The following is a 27,872-nucleotide window of genomic DNA, read 5'->3' on the forward strand; positions in this document are numbered from 1 at the left end:
TATATACCAGTATTTTCTAGAGTAATCAAGCAGACTGAAGCAGTAAATCCCAGTGAAAAACATGAATAGTAAATATTTTGTGATCAGGAGGCTAACTATTAATATCACAAAATGTTCATATTTTGCTTTAAGGTACGTGTACATGACTGTCCAGCTCTTAAAGAAAATGTCTGATAATGAGGTTCACATTCAACAAGTTTTTGGTAATAGATCAGCATGTAAAGTAAATTATAGTAAACATGGAAAAGTTTCATTGTAGGATTTTGCAACAATATAGCTAAAACCTCAGAGTAGAATAGTATAAAACACATAAGCGTGTCAAATTCACAATGTTCAGTTCTCAAAAATCTCAGAAAAACAGCAGGAAGCGAGCTCCAATCTTAAAATTGTTCATACATGTAAATGTTTCAGCCTCATAAACAATGGCTTTGGTCTATACAGGTAGGTATAAACTATGAAATGTCAAATAGTAATCACTTGAATTACAAAAACAAGAACTTTTCAAGAGTAATCATACAGTGATTATCCCAATCAGGAGGCTATTAATAGTCATCACAAAATTTTGATAATTTGCTGGAACAAGGTCCATGCAGCTTTAGAAGAAATGTCTTTCAACAACTAAAACCCTTTCGTAACAGATCAGTATACATGCACTGTAATATTAAATAGTAAATATGGAACAGTTTCTTTCAGAAGTTAACATGTGATGAACATGTGTAATTAATACATTGTACATGTAGACCAGTTGGTTTGGTGATAGAGAGAGACCAAGAGAATAACAATATACTGGAAATAGAATCTTAATACAAGAGTTCAGCAATCATGTACTCATTGGTTACTTACAATCACAACCTTCATATAATTTCTTGGTATTAAAGAAAAATCATGTCGGTAACTCACGTTACATTGTGGTAACTCACGTTACATGGTAACTCACGTTACAATTTTAAGACCTCTGTTATGAGAATTTGAAGCAAAGACTATAGGTCCCATCATATTTCTTGGATGTGTGCTGCATAGTTATTTGATAATCCAAAATACCATGTCTCAGTTGGGCATAGTAAAATTGCTAGGTTAAAAAGTTCATGTTTCGGTAACTCACGTTACAACAGCTTCTCGAGCTATGTAAGAGCACGCTGGTGTCCGAAGTACATATCTTATATCGAGGTCTCCACTTTGTTTTCTGCTAGATTAATATATTTTTGATTTGTAAAACCAAACAAAGTTTGATTTGAGCCTCAAATATAAAAAATAATCACAAAGAGCAACAAAAATGCATTTTTAGGGATTTTTAGGTCAAAAAATGCTTTCTGGCTTCAAAAGGTGTAAAAATGCACAAAAGGGAACTTTTCTTAAAGGTAAAGTTGGTTTCACACACTTCAAACTATGGCTAACAAAGTAAGATTATCAGTTGTCCTGAAATATGCGGGTAAAATTTTGGTGGTCATGTCGCACAACTCACGGAAATGCCCATATACATTCGTTCCAAAAGTGCATGTCTCAAAAAAAAGGGGTCGTTCCTTGAGTTTTAGGACTATCACTTGAGTTTTGTGATTATGTATAATCATCGAATGGTGCAATCATTGTACATTCTTCTCATTCGACATAATTTTACGCACCTCATTTTCTGTTACAAAGAAAGTGATGTCGATCTGTTCTTGTCGAAAAATGAAATAGAAATTGAATTGATTTCTATTGAATTGGATTCCTGCCACATCAAGACACTTTTTTTCTATAAAAATTGCCGGGGGAGAGATAAAATAACAACATTGATCCACAATATCTATGCAGTCCAAAGGGTTCACATGTAGAGACCACCTTGTGGGAGGTGCTCAAACTAATCCTAAAGGCAGTGAAAAACATGCAGTATACACTGTACAACCGCGAAAAATGTTCCATGGTTACATGCCTCTGAAAAGCTCTTCCGCCTGTGTAGCACATACGCTTTTATTTTCGTAAAATGCAATTAAGGTGATATAGGAGACGTTGCTTTAAAATATCTATTTTGTCAAGCCCTTAGGAAGTGCCCAGATCACCCCTGCCCTGACCGTCGTGGTCCCAAAACAGATTAACAAAACATACATTATATGCCACAGTAAACTCACTTGTACATGCATGTAAAGTCGTTGCCGAGTTGTAAATATAGACACTCTACTTTTCATGATTTTTAAATGGTATAGAGACACTGCTTTACAATCACCATAGTCAAAGGGGTACACATTCAAAGGCAACCGAGTGGGATTTGTTCAAAACCATCCAACCCCCAGGGCAATGCACCAGCATATAGCACAAATATGTTTCAATTTACCATGCCTTCACATTGTCGTTACGGTTGTACAGCGATTGCCCTTTTGTTTGTATGAAATGCAATATAATTACAAAAAGAAAAAATGCTCTACATTAACTATATTGTTAAAAAGGTCAACATTCAAAAGCAATCCCCTGGGAAGTGTCCAAAATAAACACCGCCGCTCAAGCCCCGTAATTACATCACACGGATACTATGAACGCAAACACCGACGTTCTTTCGTGCATGGTTTTAGAAGTAGTTCCAGCAATACAGCTACACACTTTTATATCAATAAATGTCGTGGAAATGATAGGAGAAGCATTGCTTCAAAATATCTATTTAGTGAGAGGATGTACAGTAAATGCCAATCCTGTTGGATGTGCCCCAATGCCCCCCCCCCCCCCTCCCCCCGGATCCGCCACCTTCAGTGCAGAGGCATGAAAATATACCTCATGAAATATTGCAAATTTAGATAACATTTTGGTGCTTCTGTTTACTTTTAGTTTTCACCATCAATTAATTACATAGAACTAGACTCTAACATTACAGATCTATCATAATGAATACAAAATTATGTGGAGTCTACAGAACTAAGGTCTACACCAAAACTAGTATTATGTTACAGACAGTATCATTCCATCAAACTAATCTTGTAATATGTTACTTTCACACTCAGCAAAGTAACTATACAAATAACAATCTATTCATAGATGTTCTCTTTAAATATCAGTAAATTCAACTCAATTCAACACAGCACATGAACAAGTTCTGATTTCATGTCACACCTAAATCCTAACACATTTTTAAACATGTGAGACTGAAGTTCACTGAACATAAACTTGCAACTGATTGACAAATTGCCCTACATCGACATAAATAAGCACTGAATTGATCAGTGTTTTAGTAGTAGCCATGATAAAAAATCATGGGCGTACGTACTCGAGCAGGATTCGAACCTACGACCTCCTGATCACCGGACAGGCGTCATCTCCACTAGACCACCGAGCTTTCGCCCGACAGCAAGTGTTGGTTCTAATCCTTATAGCATGCAGCGGGTACTGCTTTGTTATTCAAATTCATGAAAATTCTTCCGTCGAGATGTTTTCATTGCAACTGATTGACAAATTGCCCTACATCGACATAAATAAGCACTGAATTGATCAGTGTTTTAGTAGTAGCCATGATAAAAAATCATGGGCGTACATACTCGAGCAGGATTCGAACCTACGACCTCCTGATCACCGGACAGGCGTCATCTCCACTAGACCACCGAGCTTTCGCCCGACAGCAAGTGTTGGTTCTAATCCTTATAGCATGCAGCGGGTACTGCTTTGTTATTCAAATTCATGAAAATTCTTCCGTCGAGATGTTTTCATTGCAACTGATTGACAAATTGCCCTACATCGACATAAATAAGCACTGAATTGATCAGTGTTTTAGTAGTAGCCATGATAAAAAATCATGGGCGTACATACTCGAGCAGGATTCGAACCTACGACCTCCTGATCACCGACGGAAGAATTTTCATGAATTTGAATAACAAAGCAGTACCCGCTGCATGCTATAAGGATTAGAACCAACACTTGCTGTCGGGCGAAAGCTCGGTGGTCTAGTGGAGATGACGCCTGTCCGGTGATCAGGAGGTCGTAGGTTCGAATCCTGCTCGAGTATGTACGCCCATGATTTTTTATCATGGCTACTACTAAAACACTGATCAATTCAGTGCTTATTTATGTCGATGTAGGGCAATTTGTCAATCAGTTGCAATGAAAATATCTCGACGGAAGAATTTTCATGAATTTGAAGAACATAAACTTGTAGTGGAAAAGCTTCAATAGATGAAGTTTTTTTGGTACTTTGCTTTTAGGCAAAAATAAATGTATGTTGCAGAATGGCTTTAAAAACAATAATATGACACAACATGCAATCAGATACAAGGGTCAGAGGTTTGATTTGTGGCAGATTTCTTTGACTGGTCCCGGTCTGATCCAAACAATAAAGCTTCTCACAAAAACTTTTGTCCTATCACAAGTAAGCTTGCTTATTTCTCCACAATAGAGGGCGCGCATCATCATCCATCTGGAAATTCTTGACCAATTCTTGACAGGTGTCAATGTCAACTTTGGATGGCCATAACTTTCTTGTTATTTGAGCAATATCTACGAAATTTTCACATTTTATTACATACATATTTGGTATAATTTTGAAGAATATTCAAACAAATTGAGTTTGTTTTGGTATGATTTAGAGATAGATTAGTATTATGGTAAAAATGCATTTTTGCAAAAAAATGTGAAAAAATTGAATTCTGGCCTCAAAATTAATATAAAGATTGGTATAACCCCCTACATAATTGGTATCATCATATAGATAATTTAATTTTCTTTAATTTGATACCAAAGCCGTGATAATTGAACAATTTTATCAAAGGTTACATGTATTTTTATGAGATACTGACATTTTCACCATGCGTTACCATGGAAACAGATTTTTGATCACTATGGGACACGCTTTGACCTGTTAACATTGCATTTTTGAAATCTACGCAAAAAATTGGTCTAGATGAAGTAGATTAAAAAAATATATGTTTGGGGTGCATGGGAACCCCCCTTTCCGACTGCACTAATAGTACATGTGGACATTGTGTGATTACATTTTCACAAAATTGGCAAAATATTAAAATGACATATTTGTCACAAATGTATCGAATGTTCACCTTCCTTGACCTATGTTTAATTGGATGAATAGGAGAGCATGTATTTGGGGATTTAAGAACTTTAACTTCGACTTTGACCCTTTCATAAGTTTACACACTTGAGTAATTTTCAAGGTATGGAGAAAAAGGGCAATTTCTGCATTGAACAGTAAATTGTTATCATTTTCATCTGGCCTTTGATTCATAAGAGAATCACTGTCAGGCAGAACACACATAAATATATGTTAAGTTTAAAGATAACTTGAGCCACTTCCGAGATATGGAAAAAAAGTAAGTTCAGCACTTTCACTTGATCTTTGACCTTTTGACCTTTGACCATCTTGGCAAAAAAAAAAAATCCCTGAGAATCTCTAGTGGGTTATACATGCATACATCAAGTTTTAAAAAAATAATCCTGCTGGCATTGCATAAATATAAGGAAAATAGTAACATTTTGAAGTATTGCCCTTGACCTTTGACCCCTGACCTTTGACCCCATGAACCCCAAATTCCCTAGATAACCACTGCCAGTCAGTACATGCATACATGTATATACTTTGTTCCATAAAGATACCTTGAACAATTTCCAAGATACAGAGAAAAAAGTGAAATTTTAACATTTTACTTGACCTTTTGACCTTTGACCTATTGACCTCATGACCCCAAACTTTCACCAGAGAATCTTAATTGCGTAATGCATGTATACACTAAGTTTCAAGAAAATATCTTCAGGCATTGCATAGATATGGGGGAAATGGTGAAATTTTAAGCATTTGACCTTGACCTTTTGACCTTTGACCTTGAGCATGTGCAGCCAAAAGTTGATAGGCACAACTTCACCCCCTAATACACATACATGCCAAGTTTCATTAGGATACCTCAAAAGGTTTTGATAGTTACCCTGTCCACAAAATTCATTACGGACGGACGGAAGGACGGACGGAAGGACGGACGGAAGGACGGACGGAAGGACGGACGGACGGACGGAAGGACGGACGGACGGACAACCCGAAAACATAATGCCTCCGGCACCACTTCGTGGCGGAGGCATAAAAATGGGATGAACAATAATGGAAAAGACATAAAATCAAAATGAGAAAGATGGTTAAATCCATGAAATATTAATTGGTCACACACCAGGAAAGAGTAACAAAAGTGTCAAAGAGCAATGGAAGAGTCGGGAATGAGTCAGAGAAGAGTAAAAAAGGATCAGAAGAGTCATCCGGGAGATGACAGCGTGCACCACAGAAGAGTCAAACAGGTCTGTTTCTACTGACCTCTCTTGCTCCGGGGGCCTGTATGAATCTTGTTGGTTATAGTTCTGCCTGGACTGGTCATATGGCTGTAAATGAAATGTCACAAGCAATGATGAGAAATAAATCATAATCATGACTGCAAATATTGCCCCAGCAACAAAATATTCCCTAAATTTAAGTTTCTAATCGAGATCTGCCCACTTCATGGCTAGTAGCATTCACATTTTGATATCAGGGAGATTCCAAAGTCAACAGGGAGAAGCATGAGTAGGCAAAAATATTGATCAATTTTGATAATAAAATCAGACAAAACAATTTCGAAAGCAGGGAGGCTACAATATTCTAACGTCAAGACATGAAGTGAAATCAAACTATTCAAGCAGCCTCAAGCAGAATCCTCAAGCAAACACTATGTTTCAAACACAGCCACAATAAAACAATGATTTTGCAATTTTCTTCATTTCAATAAAACTTTGACCTGGGATTAATAATACGAGGATACACACACAAAACAGAAAAGCTGGAATACAAATTAAACGAGGTACAGTGGACTCCCGTTATAACAAAGTCCTCTGGACCGGCACTTTTCTATTGATATATCTAAATTTCGTTATAACCAAACCATTAAACAATTTAAAAAACAAAACAAAACAAAACAAAACAAAACAAAACAAAACAGAGAGCAGATAATATTCTGGCCTGAATTTTTACTTTGTTGTAAACACAATTTCATAATAACCATGTTCCTCATAACGGGAGTGCACTGTACCATATGTCAAAAAAAAAAGTACAATGGGACCTTCGGTAATGATAACTTTAAAAATAGTGAATCAATCCAAATACAATTTCAAGGTATGGAACTATAACTTATTACCCACATCTTGCAGAAAACTCCATCCGATTATGCTTCAGTGGTCAATGAGGATATTTGTAGAGTATGTCAGGAATCCCTTCCCTCCAAGTTCTGTCCATTGTGTTTACACATTAAAGGGATAGTACAGTATTGGTGAAGATGAGAATTGGGCTTTTAACTTTTTGCGAGATACCAAGAAAACACTTATGATATAGTACAGAGCATACCATTTTAAAAGGAATTCAAAATTTATTTGATGAAAATCTGGTATGGAATAAATGACACATCCAAAAACAAAGTAAAACAAAGCGATCGTAATAAAGTGTGGATCCCACACTTTATTAGAATCGCTCTTTTTTGGATATCTCAGCCATTTTCAAAAACAATTTTCATCAAATAAACGTTGAATTCCTCATAGAATTACATGCTCTTTTATAATTCATAAGAGGTTTCTCATTATCTCACCAAAAAATGTTAGAAACCTGAAATTATGTCTCAACCAAAACTGTACGATCCCTTTAAGATGCAGTTCCAAGAGCATCCAAGTGCTAAACTTGAAAGAATCACATCCATGACGTGCTTCACAACGATTCACATTTCTCTGTGACCATTTGAACAAAGTGAATAGGTTTCTGCAAAATATAGGTAAGATGTTATATTTTTAGACCCTGAGATAGCATTCAGACAGCTTAATCATAATGGAAGTTATCAATGCAAAAATCCAATTGTAATTTTTTGGGGGACATACTGTACTACAAATTAAACGGGGATACTTACAGGTCTCTCCTGCTGTGGCGGCGTTTGTGTAGGCGGCACCTGGCTCTGGTTGGGGAAGAACGCAGGGTTCACATGAGGCGCCGGCGGCGCAGTGCTGACTTGAGGGAGATTCTGCTGCTGCGGTACACTGGACTGCTGGGGCATGGGCGGCGCCGAGTGGTGCTGACTGGGATGTTGGTTAGGGTGCTGGTTAGGGTGCTGGGCGGGAGGCGGAGCATTGTGCTGCTGTGGGGGGAGCCCAGTGTGGTGTGGAGGTGGTCCCTGCATGTTGGGCGGAGGCGGACCGCTCATGTTCGGCGGATGGGGACCGCCCATATTTGGCGGCGGCGCGTTCATGTTGGGGGGAGGGGCACCCACGTTGGGTGGGGGACCGCTCATGTTGGGTGGCGGCCCGCTCATATTCGGTGGCCCGCTCATATTCGGGGGCCCGCTCATATTCGGGGGCCCACTCATATTCGGGGGCCCACTCATATTCGGGGGCGGCGCGTTCATGTTGGAGGGCGGAGCACCCATGTTTGGAGGCGGTGCCCCCATGTTGGGTGGTGGTGCTCCCATGTTAGGCGGGGGACCGCTCATGTTGGGTGGTGGCGGCCTGTTCATATGAGGCGGTGGAGGTCCTCCCATGTTTGGCGGGGGGCCAGAAACAGGTGGCATTGGTGCCGACTGAGGAGGGCGGAGTTGAGGAGGGCCAGACTGGGGGGGAGGTGGGCCCCTTGGAGGCCCCTGCATCTTTAAATGAGAAAAACAAACTTGCCTGTGAATTACACTGACATACTATTGTAGGACATGGATTACACAAGTTCAGATTTTCATTACCCTAAGAAAGTCATAGCATGCAATAGTACCAGCGACCAGAGACTTCTCACAGGCTTCTGTATGTAAAGAAATGTCCATTCTATTTTGCGAAGATAGCCATCACATCTTTAATCACAAGAAATTGACATTTTTCCATCACAACAAGCGTAAACCGTGAATCTTTAAAAACATCCCTTCATCATACTCAACCATTCTCCAAAGAAGCAAGGAAAGACATCAAGTAATGTAAATATCTGATGAAGACATAAAACTGCCCCATTAGGCTGCTGAGTCTATATCACCAGATCTCTTACCTGATTTGGGGGCGGGCCCTGCATTGGAGGGGGTGGGCCTCTGTTAGGGGGTCCGCCCATTTGGGGAGGCGGTCCACCTGTACATCATAATAAACAACAAAAAGGGAATCACTGTAAATATACAGAAGTGATAGGAGAAAGAGAGCTCTGTCAAAGAGGAAGACAAAAGTAATGCAACTAAACACATTAAAGGGGCTGTACAGTACTGGTTAAGGTGGGCATTCATGTTTTTTACATTCCTAAGTGAGATAATGAGAAACCTCTTATGAAATATGAAAGAGCATGTAATTTTAAGAAGAATTCAATGTTTATTTGATGAAAATTGTTTTTCAAATGGCTAAGATATCCAAAAAAGTGATGATAATAAAAGACTACATGCCACAAATTTATTAGGATCTCTTTGTTTCACCTTGTTTTTGGATATCTCGGCCACTTCAAAACCGATTTTCATCAAATAAACTTTTGATACCCCTTAGAATTGCATGCTCTTTGACATCTCATAGAGTGGTTTCTGAATATCTCGCAAAATGTTAAAAGCTAAATCCTCACCTCGACCAGAACTGCACACAACATACAAGTCCAAATGGAAGAATCGCTCATCGCCCTCTTCACTTATTCACTACATTCTGGCTTGAGTAACTGGACCTCCTTTACACTTTTAGGAGTTTAGTGATCTTGACCACTGACCTTTAGGATTGACTTTTAATTCTCTGTAAACACAGCAAAACATTTCCCAATCTCTTGAACTATCATTTCACTATAAAAAAAATATCACTGGACTTTCGGTGTGGAAGTTACAGCTAGAAATGTGACAGTTCTGGCAAAATTTTGGAGACCGTTCACCTTCACCTTTCACCCTTGTCCTCATATGTACCTAACTATTTATCCATCTCTATCTTTGCCACTGAGTAATGTCACTACTGGACATTCCCCCCTAAAATTATGGATGCTGAATGACATTTATCACAGTACAGTCAAAAGTGACCTTTTGCTCACTATCAAATTCATGCAAATTCATTTCTACCCTGTACTCAAAATTACATCACCCCATAAAATTCATGAATGACTGGAAATTTAAAAAAAAAAAAAATAATGTGACCTTTGCACTTGCCCCTTGATCTCTCACCACTCTCATGTTATGTAAATAATTGTTTCCTCATTTCTAGGCTTCCTATCAAATTGTACTAATGCAAACGCTGTTGTTTTCGCAAATTTGGCGATTCACTGATGGGCCACCGATTTACCAAAAAGCAAAAAATATCAACACTTGAGCTTCATCGCCTGAAGTATCGTGTAGTAGAATAAACAGACAGATGGTGTCAAATCGAAAACACAACATCTTGCAAAACTGTGCGTGATCTCCTAATTCTCAATATATCTGTATGCTAAAATAACAACTTTTACAGTACCAGTGTTACATTCATAGCTGGAGCTGCCGTAGAAAGTGACAGGTACTACTAACCTGGTCTTGGTCCCGGGGGCGGTCCCTGGCCTGGGGGCCCAGAATTTGGAGGAGGGGGTCCCTGCATGCGAGGCGGCGGCATTCCACCATGTGGCTGGAAAAAAGAAAAAAAAATAATCGTAAAATACGTTCAGCTTTCTTCTAACCCATACATTTCTGTCTTCACTCAATTCTGAATTGAACATGCTGATGTAAAGATCAAGACTAACTGTGTCACTGGCAGCATTGGAATAGTCTCGCTATTTGAAAGGCAAGAGAGTTTTGAATTTTTCTTGTAAACTACCTGGAACATTGGGGTGTGGGTCATACACTGGCAAATACAGTTCTCTTTGACAAGGTATGAGTGAGAAATGTACTGGCTTTAAGTAGGGGACTGATATACACTCACGTCCGGCTCATTCCCACTTAGCCCATTCATCAAGCTGGCCAAGTGTTCACCATTGCTACTTGCCCAAATCTTTCCATTTTGGTTGCCCAAGGTAGACAGTCACGTGGGTTTACTGCATCCAGATTAAGACTATCAATGAGAAAAGACAGCTATTACATGTGTCACTCACCCCCTGGTTGGGTGGGCCTTTGTCCATGTTTGGCGGAGGAGGTCCTCTCATGCCCATGGGAGGGGGTGGACCTCGCATTCCTGATGGGGGCGGGGGCCCACGAGGGGGACCCTGCATTCCTGGTGGTGGGGGCATCTGGGTGGATAAAGAAAGTATTGATGGAGATTACATAACAGACTACACCTGAGAAACTTGAAACTTCGCATTGCTGAGGACTCAATTTGGAGAGTACACAAAAAATAATAACAAAAAAATACACTCGACATTTGTAATGAAGGTTCCATTAATAAAAAGTTAACAGGTGAGGGACGATGGTATTCTTTTTTTATTCCAATACTGAATGTAAGGGTGACATAAACACAAAGAACAAAAAAAAAATGTTCAAACATTCAAACAACAAAATCCAAACCCTTCACATACGCCTCCATTTTCCTCAACAATTCACTTTGCTATATCACTCCCCACAAAGAGAGCCATGGCACTACTACACTACAGACATTGACAGAAGTGAGAACTCAAGGTTTAGTAAATCTGTTCTTTCCTCACAAAATAGCAAGAACAAGTAAAGTTGTGTGAGGATTCTTGTGTTGTAATACAATTGGGAATGGACAGTATACGTCTTATACATCTAGAGTGAGTCTATTTCTCGCAAATCAGAAAGTGACAATTGCGCGATTGTGGAGTAAAGTACAGAATGGAGAAATGTATGCGTACACGTTGCACTCATGTCGGGATCTCAGTTAATGTTTTCGTGTGCTGTTAAATTTGCTAATAGCACCAGAACTCACAAAATTCATGAAAATAAACACGCTGCGCAATATTCTATGTATACAGTGTCTCATCTCTGTTTGGGTTTTCTTACCCCTGGTCTTGGAGGAGGAGGTCCATGGGGTGGGGGACCCTGCATGGGTGGGCCTCCGGGCCTTGGAGGCGGGGCTCCCTGGGAAGGGGGAGGGCCCTGACCTGGCGGTGGCATGTTCCTTGGCGGCATTCCTGAGAAGATCAGATCAGAAGTTCACGAGAAAGATGAGTGGAGGAAACTATGTCTGTACCTTTAATAACGTGATCTGATTTACTGCAGTTTGTGGCCCAATGTCTGACATGAATAACATGTTTTCTTTTTTTTTTTTTGGTTGGAGCCTGTTGGAGATAAAGATCAGAAGACTGATATATAATTCTAATAACCATAAAGCAGCAAAGGGCCTAATGTGATCAAGTCAGTAGCTGTCCACAATCCAGCATTGCACAGCTATCAGTAATAATTCCTATATACCCCCTTTAAACACTCCATGTATGCAGGGGTATAAGCTGGTTGATTAATATTTTCCATCGAGATCTTGGTAACGAACTGTTCCATTCTTGATACATACTTGATGCATTCAAATGTTTGCAATTAAGTTTGCATGCATCAGGTGCTGCTAGGTCAGGCAAGCCTTGACTGTTGGTTTCGAACGAGCTTCATTCTACTAGATTAGAGGCATATGATTTGAATATGCAGGTATACTAATCTTTCAGCTAACATGTCCATAGGAATTTGTCTTCTGATTTTTGAAGATTTGCACGGTGGTGAGATTAACAAAGGGAGAGGCTTGTGATGACGGAAATCAAGAAAAGGGATGTGGACAGAAAAGGAGATGGGGAAAGTGAAAAGATGGGCCAACCCAACCATTGAAGGTTTGGTTTATCTCTTCTCCATTAATCTCTCATCAATGAAGAAACCTTACCTGGTGGAGGGGGTCTTGGGGGCGGTGGTCCCTGGGGATGGCCCTGTTTGGTGCAAAGAAACAGAATGAGAACGGTATAAACAAGACACCCCATGCCACATATGTGTACAAACACTACACTCTGTCCAGCACTAAGTGAAAGAGTTTTATTGCAAAACAAGCTAACTCCATTCTTGTTAATTTGAGATATTTGCAATCAAAGCTGCTAAAAACAAAGAAAATAATAAGAAATACATGATATTTTAATCATAACTTCAATAAAAATTCTTGTGATGTTACAGGGGAGTTACTGTAAAACAAGGAATTTTCGCGTGCACTTCAATTTCGTGAGCGCCAAGATTCGCGAAATTAAAATGCACGCGAAAGTCTTTGTTTACACTATATGCATTGAACGCCAGTGGCACTTCGCGAAAATTTCATGCCACGAAAAAGGCTGTCGGCTCCAATTCGCGAAAAATTCATGCCGCGAATATATCATGTTTTACAGTATCACTGGAAAAGATTTATTCTCCTCTATCTGATTGAGGCCTTACTTTTAAATTTCAAAATGTGCTCATAGAAGTTTTGGCTGTGTTGATCATCTCTATCGTGAGTCAAAAGCGAGGCCTTGACAATGCGCAGCTCCACTGTGCAATTTAACTTGAGAAGTGAGGATTGTGAACTGGAGTAGTTGGCACGAGGAGATCCTAGATTTAGATTTAGATTTAGATTTAGATTTTATTCGACTCTTCCGACCCCATTCCGGGGTATGAGAGTACAACACATAAATACAAGATATGGTTAACCCGTTTCATACGACTTTGCATTTATCATTTCCACAGAAACATGTTTCTGGCTCAAAAGCATTAGCAGTTGTATTTTTTTTTCATTTCCTATAGGCATTTCTAATCCCATAATCACAGCAGCTTACCCAGATTTCCCTGTAAGTTGTTTGTAAACCTTAATTCTGCAGCAGAAGTGAGTTGAAAAACACATCTATTGATGGTCAGGTTGACCAATCAAGTCAAAGAAACAACATTTCCGCATCGCTAATCTTACATCTCACCCTTAAATTGACGATAGATTTCTAACTTGTCTCAAACTGGCAAAATTTTCTGGGTCTTCTTTGATCCCGCATTTTATGCAGACTAAAGAAAATCAGCCAATTCTATTACATTCATATAAGAGTTGGGATATACGGTGAAAGTCAGAGTTGCCAATCTAATGAGTTAGAGATGATATCTTCTGCAGCAAAATTCCTAGGGCTGGGTCAAGACACTTTACCCTGATTAGTTACTTCATCTACTGTATAAGCTGTTATTTTCGCGTACAGATATTTTCACAAATGGGGACGTCATATACATTTTCGTGAGATGTACTTCCCGCGAATTGACAAGGCTATTGTAAATGCGCTATTACCCTAGCGCATTGCAATATTTCTGCGTATTGTTAAATTGTTATTCGCGAAATGCATGAAAATAAAACCCTTGCGAAAATATCAGCTTATACAGTACTTACCTGAGGGGGTGGGCCTTGATTCATAGGAGGCGGTCCTTGATTCATTTGGGGAGGGCCCTGATTCATTGGTGGTGGTCCTTGATTCATTGGGGGAGGGCCTTGATTCATTGGCGGTGGTCCTTGGGGACCAGGGGGCGGTCCTTGGTTCATGGGAGGGGGTGGTCCTTGATGAATCGGGGGTGGTCCCTGGTTCATTGGCGGAGGTCCCTGGTTCATTGGCGGAGGTGGCCCAGGGTGCATTGGGGGCGGGCCCTGATTCTGGAATCTGGGTGGGGGCGGTCCCTGGTTGTTTTGGGGAGGGCCACCATATTGATTCCCTCCTCCACCGCCACCTCTCCTGTCCTGGTAACGGTCATCACGGTTGCGGTAATCTCGGTTGTCCCGCCCATCTCCCTGGCCACCTTGAGCTGGGGAAAAAAAAGGACAAAGACATTGAAGATTAGAGCATGGCAGTGCCATCATTTCTACCCTCTCGACATGAAAAAGGAGTTCTATCACTCAGCCCATCCTTTGTGCAGGTAACTCCTTGCATCATTCCTATATCTCACATGATTCAATGCTTACTACAAGCTACAAGGTAAGTGTATCTGCTGGAGCAATAACCAGCTTCTATTTACAAGCTACAAGTAAAGCTAATATTCAGTAACAGTATCATCTTGGCCTAAGAACTCTGCAGTCCTCTCCAATTAAGTCTTTGGCTTACACAATGTGGATGGACTTTATATTGCAGCACAAAGAAAGGTGAGAGATAGATTCCCTCAAAGAAGTTTGCAAAAATTGTGTGTCGTTGAATACTGACCACCCCCACCTCTCCAGTTCCCGTAGCGCTCATCCCGGTTGTTATGGTGTTCCCGAGAGTCACGTCCATCATGCACTGATGAAGAGTAAATGGGGGAAAGCGTAAGAGTTACAGGAAACAAACATGTTTTCAAATTTTAACAGTGCTTGCTGGGAGTTTCATCCTCTGACCTCAATTGGCAATGGTCTGGCTGGCATTCAGCTCCCTCAGATCTCACTGACCGATCCTCTTTGCAAACACAGTATTGCAAAATACAGACAACATGAAGATATTTTGAAGATCAACTCTTATAAGAGATGGCATAGTTTTGGCTGAGATGGGAGGATATTCAGATATCAAATTTTTGCAAGATAATTAAAAACCACCATTGAAATATCAAAAAGTGTAAATTCTAAGAGGAATTCAAAGTTTATTTGATGAAAATCAGGTTTGAAATGACTGAGATATAACAAACAGAGTAAACCAAAATGGTGCTAAAAGGGGGATACCACCATTTATGACCCATTTGTTTTGGACATCTCAGCAATTTTAAAAACAATTTTCATCAAATGAACTTTGAATTTCTCTTAGAGTTGTACGCTCTTTCATATTTCATGACAGGTTTTTCATTATCTCACAAAAAAATATCAGAAACCTGAAGCCCCATCTTAAACAAAACAACACAATCCCTTTGACACACAAACTGTCTGACTGGCAGGTATGACTACAAAAACATTTTATCAATACCTATGACAAGAATACAGGACTTATACTACTCATCTACGATCAGCCAAGTCTTCAAAGTTGCTATTCATCAGCTTTGCTGGTCTATAACTCTTTGGTTGCACTGAATTTAGAGTAACTACTGTCAGCACAACAAAGTGATATCATATTAAGGAACTCTGCTTTGTAAGGTAACAGTAAAATATTGCTGCTGTATTTCAAATAATTTCTCCCTTCATCAAACAGCAACTTGATGAAACTTTCAAAAAACACTTTACACACACTTAGCAATAAGACATTTCTTTCTGATACCAATAGTAATACAGTCATTCACCTTACATGCAACATCAATACTTTCAGTAATCATTCAAGCACGAAAATTAAAGGTTCCCTAGAATGTGAGGCTTTGCTTTGGTGCCATGGCCTACAAAAAAACTAAGTGTCAAGTGATACACTAAAACTAACACAATGATTAGCAAATCCTTGTTAAGACTCTTAGAGCTGCTTTGCTTTAGGACACAAAGCTACGCAGATTTCATTACCTTTCTTGGAAGCTTGGTCAAACTGTCCAAAGTTCTGCTTGCTGTAAGGAGTGACCACAGGCATCTGGCCATGTAGCTCTCTGGTTGGACAAACAAAATGTAAGAGCAGAAGTTCACAGTAAGTTACAGTAAACGTTGGTTTATGAGCTTCAGACAATGTGAAAATTTGACTGACTAGCTTTTGTCCATTCCAAAGGACCTCTCAGCATCCAGTAGCTCGTTGTTGCATGAAAAAAGTAATTCAGCTTCATCCAGCTGAGTCAAGAAAAGCCAGCCAGCCAAACAAGAAAGTTTGGCGAAGCTGTGAAGCTAAAGAAGGAGTAAACATGTGACTCTTTATTAAAGTGATCAAAGTTTTCTGCTAATCAGAAGTATGTTTACACCTTGTCAATCCTGTTTTTCCTTAGTATTACTACACTGAGACACAATCCAAATATTGAACTACCTCATGTTCAAAATATGTATGAGCTTGGGTTGTAGTAATAAATAACTGAACTCTTCTCGTACTCTACGCATTTTCTTCACTTTCCCTGTCTCAGTCCAACACTTTTGCTCTGAGAACAGTCAATTGTGGGAAATAATCAATTTTCATTCTTCTTGGGTTCTAACTTTGGCATCAATTTTGCCAACAGCCTCTTATATCAATTTTTCTTTGCATAATTCGGGTATTTTCATACCATGCCATACTGTACGAGCTGAAATTTTTGCAGTGGTTTTATTTTCGCGAATTTCGCGAATCGCCTTTGAACCATGAAAATAACAACACGCGAATAAGTAAGTTCAGTAAGACCCCCGCAACCGCCAAATTAACAACACGCGAAAATGTCCTCAAAGTAGAAACTCGCGAAAATATCTGTACGTGAAAATTTCAGCTCGTACAGTATAAGAAAATAGAAATCAATTACACAGCCCTCCTATCCCGCTCAAAGCAGGTGTGTCATTATGTTAAGTGTAAAGATTCTGCATTCTTCATAATCCCACAAACTAGAGGAAGAATTCTATTGTTTTTGGTGGGGTTTTTTTTTTGTGGGCAGAGGCCAGACATCTGAAAATGTCCTGCAACTACTGTACCCAACAAGTGGTCCACAATTTGTCCAACGACTGTCATGCAAATGCCCTGCAATAGAGTACTGAAGTGATGATGTCACAATCTCTTAGCTGAAATGGGAACCAGGTGTGCCCATAAACACTTAGACCAGGGCCCCATCTCATAAAAAACTTGCTATAATGGCAACTCTTGCTGGAATGGCAATTGTCATGGTAACAACAAGAATCAAGGTTCCTAGTTGGCTGTTGCTACCGGAAGTTGCTATTCTAGCTAGAGTTGCTATCATTTTAACTTTTATGATATGGGCCCAGGAGAGGTTGTTTAGAACCAGTTTCCATGGCAACAAAAAGCTTTGACATCACATTTTGGTACTGTAATGCAACAATAATGCATTTGGATCAAAAGTCAGTCAGTTTATCTGAGAGGAGGGCACACTACTCACTTCTTGCCAAGGTTGTTCATCAGGAGACGATAGGAGGTCTCGGAGCTAACGTGCACCGCAGCAAAGCCCTTGGATTGACCGTTGGCTCTGTTCTCGAAGAATTTGATGTCCTGGAGGTCGTTGACCCCAAGTTCATTGATGGCTTGAGTGAGATCTCTGTCAGTGGTCCACTAAAGAAAACCACAGTGTCAAAATTGATTGAACAATATTCACTACTGAAAAATGAACAAAGAATAAAGAAAGTTGGATGAAAGAATAAAGTGAACACTGTGGTAATCTGGGCTACAGTATAGATTTCATAATTAACGCTACTGCTAAAAGAATAATACTGGTCATTTTTATTCAGGACTACATGGTCATGGTATTGTATACCAAGACAAGCTTAAAGGGATTGTATAGTTTTGGTTGAGACCTAATTTGAAGTTTCTAACATTTTTGGTGAGATAATGAGAAACCTCCTATGAATTATAAAAGAGCATGTAATTCCATGAGGAATTCAACATTTATTTGATGAAAATTGGCTTTGAAATGGCTGAGATATCCAAACCAGAGTGATTCCAATAAAGTGTGGGACCCACCTTTTAATACGATCGCTTTGTTTTACTTTGCTTTTGGATGTTTCAGTCATTATAAACCCGATTTTCATCAAATAAACTTTGGATTCCTCTTAAAATGGTATACTCTGTACTATTTCATAAGTGTTTTTTTTTGGTATCTCGCAAAAAGTTAAAAGCCCAATTCTCATCTCCACCAATAGTGTGCCATCCCTTTAACACACGAAATATCACAATCAGCTTCCCATCGGTCATTCAGACAAAACAACAATGAGGAGAGTATGTGGTCAAAAGACGAAGTGTAATGACAAGTATGAAGGTATCAATACACTTTCCCTTGATTAACATCAATATGCATACATCAATCCTCATACAACATGAAATTCAGATAAAAAGTTACACCTTGTCATTCAAGAGACAAATTGCCATGTGCATCAACTATGTTCAGTGGAGGGTGGCCTTACCCAAGTTAGATTGCCCACATACAGGGAAACTCTCTTGCCAGAGTAGCCGCCCTGATGTCCAGAATGGTGATGGTCCGAGGATGACCGCCTACCCTTGGAGGCGTCGCCCCCACCAGAGATCTGTTGTGTGGTGTAAGTAGGGTGAAATATTACATATATACAATACTTGTACGTCAATATCAATTTCATACATGTTCATGTACAATACTTGTACAATTAACAATATCAACTTTGGTTATTATTATCATCATTATCATAATTATTCAGTCCAATAAAACATTACAAAGACAGATGTAAATTACATGTAGAGGTATACGGTTTAAGAAAATGTAATGCATGTACAGATGTACATGCAACACATGAGCTACAGCTCACAAAAGTAATCTATTGTTGCCCCTTATGCAGTAAGGGGCAACATCAGTGGTATCAAACCTGCTTACAAGCTTCTGCCAATACCAATATGCAGACCTTCCAACCTTTCTGATTGAAAAATAGGGATGATTTGGCTCAAAAGTAGGAAAGAAAGAGCAGCTCCCTTAGAGGAGTGTGAAGTAAAATCATCAAGAAAAATAGGGAGCTGTCATTGAAACAAGAGCTAGAAATGGGCAAAATTCAGATTCTTTCCTCCAAATTCCAAGATTCTTTCCTCCAATTCAAGATGGTTGGGAGGTCTGCATATCATGGTGCCATGCCGTGCATATTATCTCCCCCCCCCCCCCAAAAAAAAAAGGTAAAAAAAAATCAAATTAAACAATTCGGAGAAATCTCTGCAAACTTACACTCTGGGATGATTTGCCTCCATCTGAGGGAGCAGTGATCACATCATCATACAAATCAACACCACCTGAGCTTGAGTTGTACTGTTCAGCCTCCTATGGTCATAGGGTCAAGACAAGGAACAAACAATACAAATAAAGTATTGCAAAACTGCAAAACCAGAAATGTTATTTTGCATTTTAATTTTGCGCGAGCCAAAAATTAAAATGCGCATAAAAAGTTCTCGTCTACAAGATTTTTTATGCATTAAATGCCATGTGGCAAATCGCAAAAAATTTCATGTTGCAAAAAGGCTGTCTGCTCCAATTTGTAAAAATTTCATGCCACAAACATTTCTTGCTTTACAGCAGATTTGTGACCCCCAAGTGCAATATGGCCATTTTTACAATCAGTGGTGTAAAACACGGTTTTGGCACTAATTGGTGTATAACTTTCTTATACACTGACAGATATGCATTATTTTTTCTCATAAACTTACCACCCACAATGTCTGCCTTGGGTACCTTAATGAACTTTCCTCTCTTTTTCTTTCAGATGTGGCATGCACTTACATGCTTGAAATCCAACACTTTTGGTGTATGCACTCTGACATGGTTTTTTTGTCAGACCTAGCATATCAAATTGTTTATTCCTTTTCATTATTTTTGTTGTTGTGGTGATAGACAGGTATCCAACATTAAGAGCTATTATGTTTACCAGGTTCTGCTTTGTCTTCTTTAAAGACTGAAATTGTCCAAACTTTATGTTTCGGAGGTGACATTTTCCGTTAACAATTAACCCCTCTTTTGAGTTAGCTCTTGCTCACAATTATAAAATTCAACTTTGCTAATTTCCATCAAAACAGAATAGTAATCAATCTGACTTAACTTCAATCCAAAGATTATTTGATTCAAATAGCTTATTATTTTTTGGTGAGTGTTTATAAATTTATGCAACTTTTCCGTTAACTTTTCTGTCACCTCCGAGACAACAGATTTATGTATTTGATTTTTTTATTCTTGACATCAGTTATACATTACATTTACAAAAATGTAACATATCCCCTCACATTATCTCTGAAGGAAGGTAGTAGAAATATAGCCTGTTGTTTTCATTTCGGAGCAATTTACAATTTTCCGTTAACACTTGTCACCTCCGAAACAATCGTCACCTCCGAAACAACAAGTGTATTATATTTGATAATTTCTCGAAGACAAAGCAATTTTGTTTGATTCTGTCCAATTGACAGGAATCTCTTTTGGATGAAAATAGTAATATGGCAACAGGAAGTGAGAATTTTCTAGAGATTAATAAAAGATCTAATAAAAACTAAGAATTACTGTTTCGGAGGTGACAAAACACTGTTAACAAGAGTTTTTGCTCATTTCTATTGAAGAGAAACCATATCATGTACACCAATGGTTTCATCTATTTTAGTAACATAAGTCTCAAAGTGGAGAAATCAACTAACACACTCTCACTCTTATTTTTATTACTATACTGTACGTTTTAGGGCAAATTTACATTTTTTCACTTTTTTAACAAAGAGAATGCACAAAATACACCCATCTGTTGTATATATGATATTGTAATCAAGATCAATTCTCCTGCTTTAGTTAAGTAAACATACAGTATATACCAAAATAAACTTTGCGTTAAATTTACGTGTAACGCAAGCGCCGATCGGTACTGCGTTAATCTTTCTGCGTTACAAAATTAACGATCACCGTGCGTGAATGATCGTTACAGATCGTTACAGATCGTTACTGTGCGTTACAGATCGTTACTGTGCGTTAATTTTTAGATCTTGCGTTAGCGGACTTGTCATGTGGACTGGCAAGAAATCTCGGAAATTGCGAGACTCGGAGATGCCTCGGTTAAGTAACTGTCGTTCGTAATATTTACTACGGACAATTTCCTGCCGGCGGAAGGCATTTAAATAGCGATATCAAATACCGAAAAGATTTTGTAGTTGAGCAGAACTCCCCTGGCAATGTCGTATTGTCATGGTCGTCAAATTTGTACTCATGGGCGCAGTCAATGGAATCGGGCAAGCAAAAATTTCGAAGCCACATTTTTCCCCACAGCCAACATATTCCATCGGACATTGAACCCATGAAATCACGCATACGCAAGCCTAAAACTAACGCCGACTGTCTAACGTTAGCGATGTCACGATTTCAACAACGGTCAGACACTTACTCAATTCAGGAAGGTGCAAAAGTCCATTTATATTCCAATACACAACGTGTGTCTCGCCGAATAACTGGTGGTAGTGTGTGGTGACAAAGCCGAGTATTTCGGCAGTAAAAGTAGCTGCAGCAGAAGAAAATGTCTACCACTTTCTGCTCGCATTATTACACTGCCAGCAGGTGAGTCAAGTGGTGACTTGATAGGCACGCTTCACATGAAAGTTTACCCAGAAACATGAAAAATCCCACGATGCCAAGGTGCCAGAGTGGGGAATGGGGAGGGGTGGAGAGAGAGAGATACCAATCAACAGAAGAAACCGCGCGTACTGGCGCATTCTCGGAGGTCATGAACAGTCTGGGGTCTTGGAGATGAACAGAGAAGGAATGTTTAATTAAAGATAGCTCAAGTCGAAGACCCAGGATTACAAACGTTGATTCTTTTTTTTTCTCCTTTCATTTATCATGCCTTCACGTTTAGAAATGGTTGCACTCCTTAAAAAAAAAAAAAAAAAAAACTCTCCTGCGATTTTTTAAACGTCAAACTTACCATGAAAGTGTTACTACGTGTAATACAATAGTTAATACTATGCCTATTGCTTTAATCATACAATGTATCTGTATAACACAAATTTGACTACCAATGACAATAAAAGATACTTGTATTTGTTTTGTGCGGAGATTTTTTTGTCTTTATCCTGACTAGTTCCTATGAAATTTCTAATGTTTTTACGGCAGCATCAACAGCCTAAAATAAATTACTGAGAGATTTATAGATTATGAAATTTTTGGCAACCATCCATTTGAACGTCAGGCATGAAAAGCTCCTGATATTCAGCAAAAACAACTCAACAGATCAGAGACAAAGTTCCTTCAAATTTTTGAGAAGTAGCACGCAGATTTGCTGGGCGTGGTAGGGTCCATGCTTTGAGATCGTCACAATCGTGTTGTCACCAGGGAGGTGGAGTGTCTCTTCCACCTCCCTGTTGTCACGGAGTATCGGGAAGTTCTCACAAACTCCAGGATCACCCCTCCCTGCCAACTCCATGTTGCTCCCAGGGAGGCGGGACGAGTCTCTTCCCACCTCCCTGTTGCTCCCCAACGTGCATTGTGAATGCGTGGCGTTTCTTGTCACCGTCAGTACCCGAGGCTGCTTTGTATAAATATTGTCTTGGAATATTGATTCTTCTTGTCATAACATGAGTGTAGTAATCGTTTTGCATGGCTATGTAAAAAATTGTGATACAACGTGTACTCAACTCGTCTTTGTGATTTTTTTCTTCAGTCCAAAAGGAAGACAAAATAGTATCATGACGTTTGCAATTGTTCGAAAGGTCTGCTTTTGATAACTCACAGACTACTCAGTAATCACCCTTGTTTTCCCGCTCCCAGGCCCTCCAATTTTATTGAGCAATCCACACGCGCGCGCAAATTCCTTTGCCATGTGGTTTTGCCAGCCAGCTGTCGGAATGTGCTTTAAAGTTACATTTCAGCCTGGCCTGGCTGGCATGAATGGGTGTCGAGTTTCAATCAATACCTACTGTTGTTTTATTCTTGTATTTGAACATGTCGTTTCACCTGACAACACACGGAGATCGGGAAGGTGTAGGGCCAGGGAAGAGGTTTTTGTTGTGTGTTGCAACCTAATCCGGGCAATTAACCCCAGAGGGCAATTACCCCCCCCCCTCCCCCGCTAAATACTGGTTAATGGTAAGGTTAGAGTAAAGATTAGGGTTAGGTTTAGGGTGAGGAGTTTGGGTTATGGTTAGGATTAGGGCCAGGGGAAGGGTCCGGGGTAATTGCCCAGGAAGAAAAGAGGGACGCGCTTTTGTTCTTGGTCAAAGTCGATTTCCTAGGTGATGCTGTGGAGCTAGAAAGGAACAAAAAAAGCAATTATGATGTCTGGCGTACTTCCGGGACGTCTTATTTTTCTTGCACTCTGAAATTTCCTATTGTTTGGCGTTATCAATGTCGTTGATTGTTATATAGTTACCCTCTTTCGCATTATAAACTTAAAGTCCATAGAACATTCATACGCATTAAGATCACACTCGAAAAGCTATACTGGTGTATAGTTTGAACACAGCAAAATGAAATAACGAATATCCCGCAGATTTACCAAAATTATGCGTCATGTGGTTCCATTCATTTTCTTTTCTTTTTTTTTTCATTTGTCTTCTTGTCGATGTGGGGGGGGGGGGGGGGTAAGATTCAGGATATACTTTTCCTTTTCCCCTTTCGGCCCGGTGCGATTACTCCTGGTGCTGACATTCTTTCTGCTCGTCTTCCGATTATACTGTTGTTGTAAATGAATGCGCATGGAGCCCCAGCTGTATCGCAAAAAAAAAAAAGTCTATCTAAAGTTGACCTTCAAGTACATGTACTTAAGTAAAATCTGAATCAATTAGCCATGGTACGGGTTTGCGGTTTCAATCCCCTCGAAGCCCGATATTTGCCTTTAAGCAAGACACTTTATCCACAAAAGGCCAGGGCTCCACACTAACTTTTATTTCGGTGGCCCGATCGGGCCACCAAAATGATTGATTTTTATTTTTTGGTGGCCCGAAAAGAAAAAAAAAACAAGCAAAACTATCGGTCCTACTAAACATAGAAAAATAAATATCAAGTATTACTGAAGTGATACAGGTACCCACGTCTAAAATAAGGAGAAAATTTAATCATCTTATACCGTTATTCTGAGTTCTAAGATTTCGCAAATAGGCTTATAGATTATTATGAAAGTTGATGCCTATTAAATTGGTCAAAATTTACGTTTGAAATGAGAAAGTGGGAGCATTTGCAGACATTGTAAACATCTGACATTTGTTTTAGCATCGTAAAGAGCCAAAAAATTACCGTTATTTATTTCTGGTGGAAATTCAAGCAAATATTCAACATTTATAAGTATTTTAACACCTTCCGGAATGTAAAACCAAGCAACCGACATTCATTCTATCATCTTACGGACCTGAATATCATCCTTATTCATTTCCGAACGTGAAAGCAAACATCCGCTCTTTATTTTATCATCTAACTGAGCCGATTGATACCGTTTATAATTTCCATAATGTACAAGCAACAATCTGTTACTTATTTTAGCATCGTACGGAGCAGAATATTACCGTTATTCATCTCCAAATTCAAAAGCAAACACCCGACATTTACTTTATGATCGAAGGAGCCGAATGTTACTGCTGTCCACTTCCGAAAGTGAAATGAATCATCTGACATATTTCAGCATCGTACGGAGCCGAATGTTATACTGTTTTTCACATTCAAACGTCATCCGACATTACATTTACCATCAAACGCAACTGAATGTTATTGTTATTCATTTCGAAATGTTAAATCTATAGCAAATGTCTGATATTTATTTTAGCATCTTAATTATGGAGCAGAATGTTACTGCTTGTCACTTCCGAACGTTCAAGCAATCATCTGACATTTATTTTGGCATCTTCCGAAGCCGAATGTTATTGAGCACTATTTACTTTCGAACGTAAAAGCGAACATTCGGCATTTCATCGTCGTACGGAGCTGAATATCACTGTTATTCATTTCCGAACGTCAAAGGGATCATTCGACATATATTTTAGTATCTTCCGGAGCTGAATGTTATTGCCATTTACTTTTGAACGTAAAAGCGAAGATCCAGCAATTATTTCATCATCGTACTGAGTTGAATACTATTGTTATTCATTTCCGAACGCCAAAGCAAACATTCAACATTTATTTTAGCATCTTCCGGAGCTGATTGTTATTGCTATTTACTTTCGAACATAAAAGTAAACATCAGACATTTATTTATCATCGGACGGAGTTGAATACTATTGTTATTCATTTCCGAACGTCAAAGCAAACATTAACTTCACCATCAAACGCATTTAAATGTTACTGTTATTCATTTCGAAATTTAAAAGCAAACATCCGACAGTTATTTAGCATCGTATGGAGCAAAATATTACTGTTATTCACTTCCGAACGTAAAAACAATCATCTGACATTTATTTCAGCATCTTCTGGAGCCGAATGTTATTGCTATTCACTTTCGAAAGTAAAAGCAAACATCCAACATTTATCTCATCGTTGTACGAAGTTTATTATTATTGTTATTCATTTCCGAACGCCAAAGGGATAATTCGACATTTACTTTAGCATATTCCAGAGCTAAATATTATTATTATTTACTTTCGAACGTAAAAGTAAACTTCCGGCATTTATTTTATCATCGTATACGGAGTTGAAATTCATTTTCATTTATATCCGACCGTCAAAGCAAACATTCGACATTTATTTCAGCATCTTCCGGAGCCGTATTTTATCCCTATTCATTTCCGAACGCAAAATCAAATATCTGACATTAATTTCAGCACCGTACGGAGCTGAATCTTACCATTATTCATTTCCAAAAGTATGAGCAAACATCCGACATTTATTTTTGTATAATACGGAGTCGAATATTACCGTTATTCATTTCCAAAATTAAGAGCAAACATCTGACATTTAATCTAGCAGCTTTACAGGCCTCGAAATAGGATTTTGGAGGGGCAAGGCCATTTAGAAAAGGGCACTTTTTCCAAGAGGCCAGTCAGAGGGGCACCAAGGCCACATTGGAAAGGGCATGTTTGGTGTTTATGAAAAAAGAAAGAAGAAAAACAAACCGAGAAAAACAAACACACACACACACACACACACAAAGTGCAACACACAACAAAAACCTCTTCCCTACAGCTGTAACACATTCCCGATCTCCGCGTTTCTATCAGGTGAAACAACATTTTTTAAAACAGGAATAAAACAACAGTAGGTATTGATTGAAACTCGACACCCTTTCAGGCCAGCCAGGCCAGGCTGCCATGAAACTTCAAAGCACATTCCGACAGCTGGCTGGCAAAACCACAAGGCAAAGGAATTTGCGTGCGCGTGTAGATTGCTATGATTACTAGTAGTCTGTGACAGACAGTTCATGACCTCCAAGAATGCGCCAGTACGCGCGGTTTCTTCTGTTGATTGGTCTCTCTCTCTCTCTCTCTCTCTCCATCCCTCCCCATTCCCCAGTCTGGCACCCCTTGGCATCGTGGGATTTTTCTTTTTTCTTGGTGAACTTGGAGTTCACTCTACTCTATCTGAATATGCGCTGCCTAGCTAGTACATACTCGTACTCGCGGCCGCTGCGCTGCGGAGGCAGTCGGGACGGTAAAAGCCGGTCGGGCGTACATGTACGTGTACGTACACGTCGTCTCGTACATCTCGGAAAAATACTTTGAGTTTGAATCAGATACATCGGGACGCGAGTGAACTGAAGGTATGATATTTGAGATCAGGAAAGTTGTTCAAGCTTATTAAAGAGACTTTGAGAAAGGGCATATCATACGTCATGAATAATAACTTTCATTCTAAAAGGGCACCACGGCCTCAAGAAAAAGGGCACATTTTTTTTTTTTTGGCCGTAACTTTGATCAAAAAACAAAAGGCATTGCGGCCAACGAGAGGGGCACCGACGGCCATGGCCGTCGGTGGCCGTCGGTTAATTCGAGGCCTGAGCTTACGAAGCCGATAGTTACCGCTGTTCATTTTCAAAACTGAAGGCAAACATCCGGCTTTTTTTGGTGGCCCGGCGTGCGTTTTTGGTGACGCCGGTCGCAAATAAACCATTCGCGAAATCGTGATTCGATTCGCGAAAAGACTCCGCTAAATCGCTACACTCGGCAGGGGCTACGTCGTCCTTTCACCAGGTCTCGTTACAAAACCAAAATCTCGTGTGAGTTCTTGCGTTACCTATCGTTAATTTTAACGAAACATCGTTAATTTGCGTGAGGGATCGTTACTCATCGTTACTCATCGTTACTCATCGTTACTACAAACGTTAATTTTCCCGATCGTTACTTTGCGTTACTAACGATTCAGGTGAAACCGCTTGCGTTAATGAAACGTTAATGTTGATTAACGCAAAGTTTCTTTTGGTATATACTGTATAGATGCTTTCATCTTAGAAGCTTGATTTCCAATTTAAGCAATTTAGTTGTGAAGATTTACCAATCACAGCTTTCCATGTAGGTTGCTTTTTCTTGTGTTTCGGAGGCGACATTGTTTGTTAACACCATATTGTTATGTGATAGTGAAAGGCAAGACTTCAGTTCCTTTTCACTATCTATT

General features: G+C 39.4%; 1 protein-coding gene across 1 annotated transcript in view; it reads right to left on the reverse strand.

The window, feature by feature from the left end:
• Positions 1-27,872, reverse strand: part of LOC139708103 (uncharacterized) — a 58,544-nt gene that overhangs the window by 20,190 nt on the left and 10,482 nt on the right. Inside the window, exons 2-13 of the mRNA XM_071620080.1 lie at positions 19,551-19,643; positions 18,772-18,891; positions 17,754-17,923; positions 16,264-16,343; positions 14,221-14,627; positions 12,724-12,766; positions 11,862-11,992; positions 11,000-11,134; positions 10,443-10,536; positions 8,981-9,057; positions 7,872-8,600; positions 6,263-6,327 (exon numbers count right to left, since the gene is read on the reverse strand). Of these exons, the coding sequence (XP_071476181.1) occupies positions 6,263-6,327; positions 7,872-8,600; positions 8,981-9,057; positions 10,443-10,536; positions 11,000-11,134; positions 11,862-11,992; positions 12,724-12,766; positions 14,221-14,627; positions 16,264-16,343; positions 17,754-17,923; positions 18,772-18,891; positions 19,551-19,643 (2,144 nt within the window). The remainder of the gene's footprint in view (positions 1-6,262; positions 6,328-7,871; positions 8,601-8,980; positions 9,058-10,442; positions 10,537-10,999; positions 11,135-11,861; positions 11,993-12,723; positions 12,767-14,220; positions 14,628-16,263; positions 16,344-17,753; positions 17,924-18,771; positions 18,892-19,550; positions 19,644-27,872) is intronic.

Source organism: Diadema antillarum, unplaced genomic scaffold (assembly GCF_040938485.1).
Source record: "Diadema antillarum isolate AM-2024a unplaced genomic scaffold, OU_Dant_1.0 seq00001300_RagTag, whole genome shotgun sequence".
Taxonomy (NCBI): Eukaryota; Metazoa; Echinodermata; class Echinoidea; order Diadematoida; family Diadematidae; genus Diadema; species Diadema antillarum.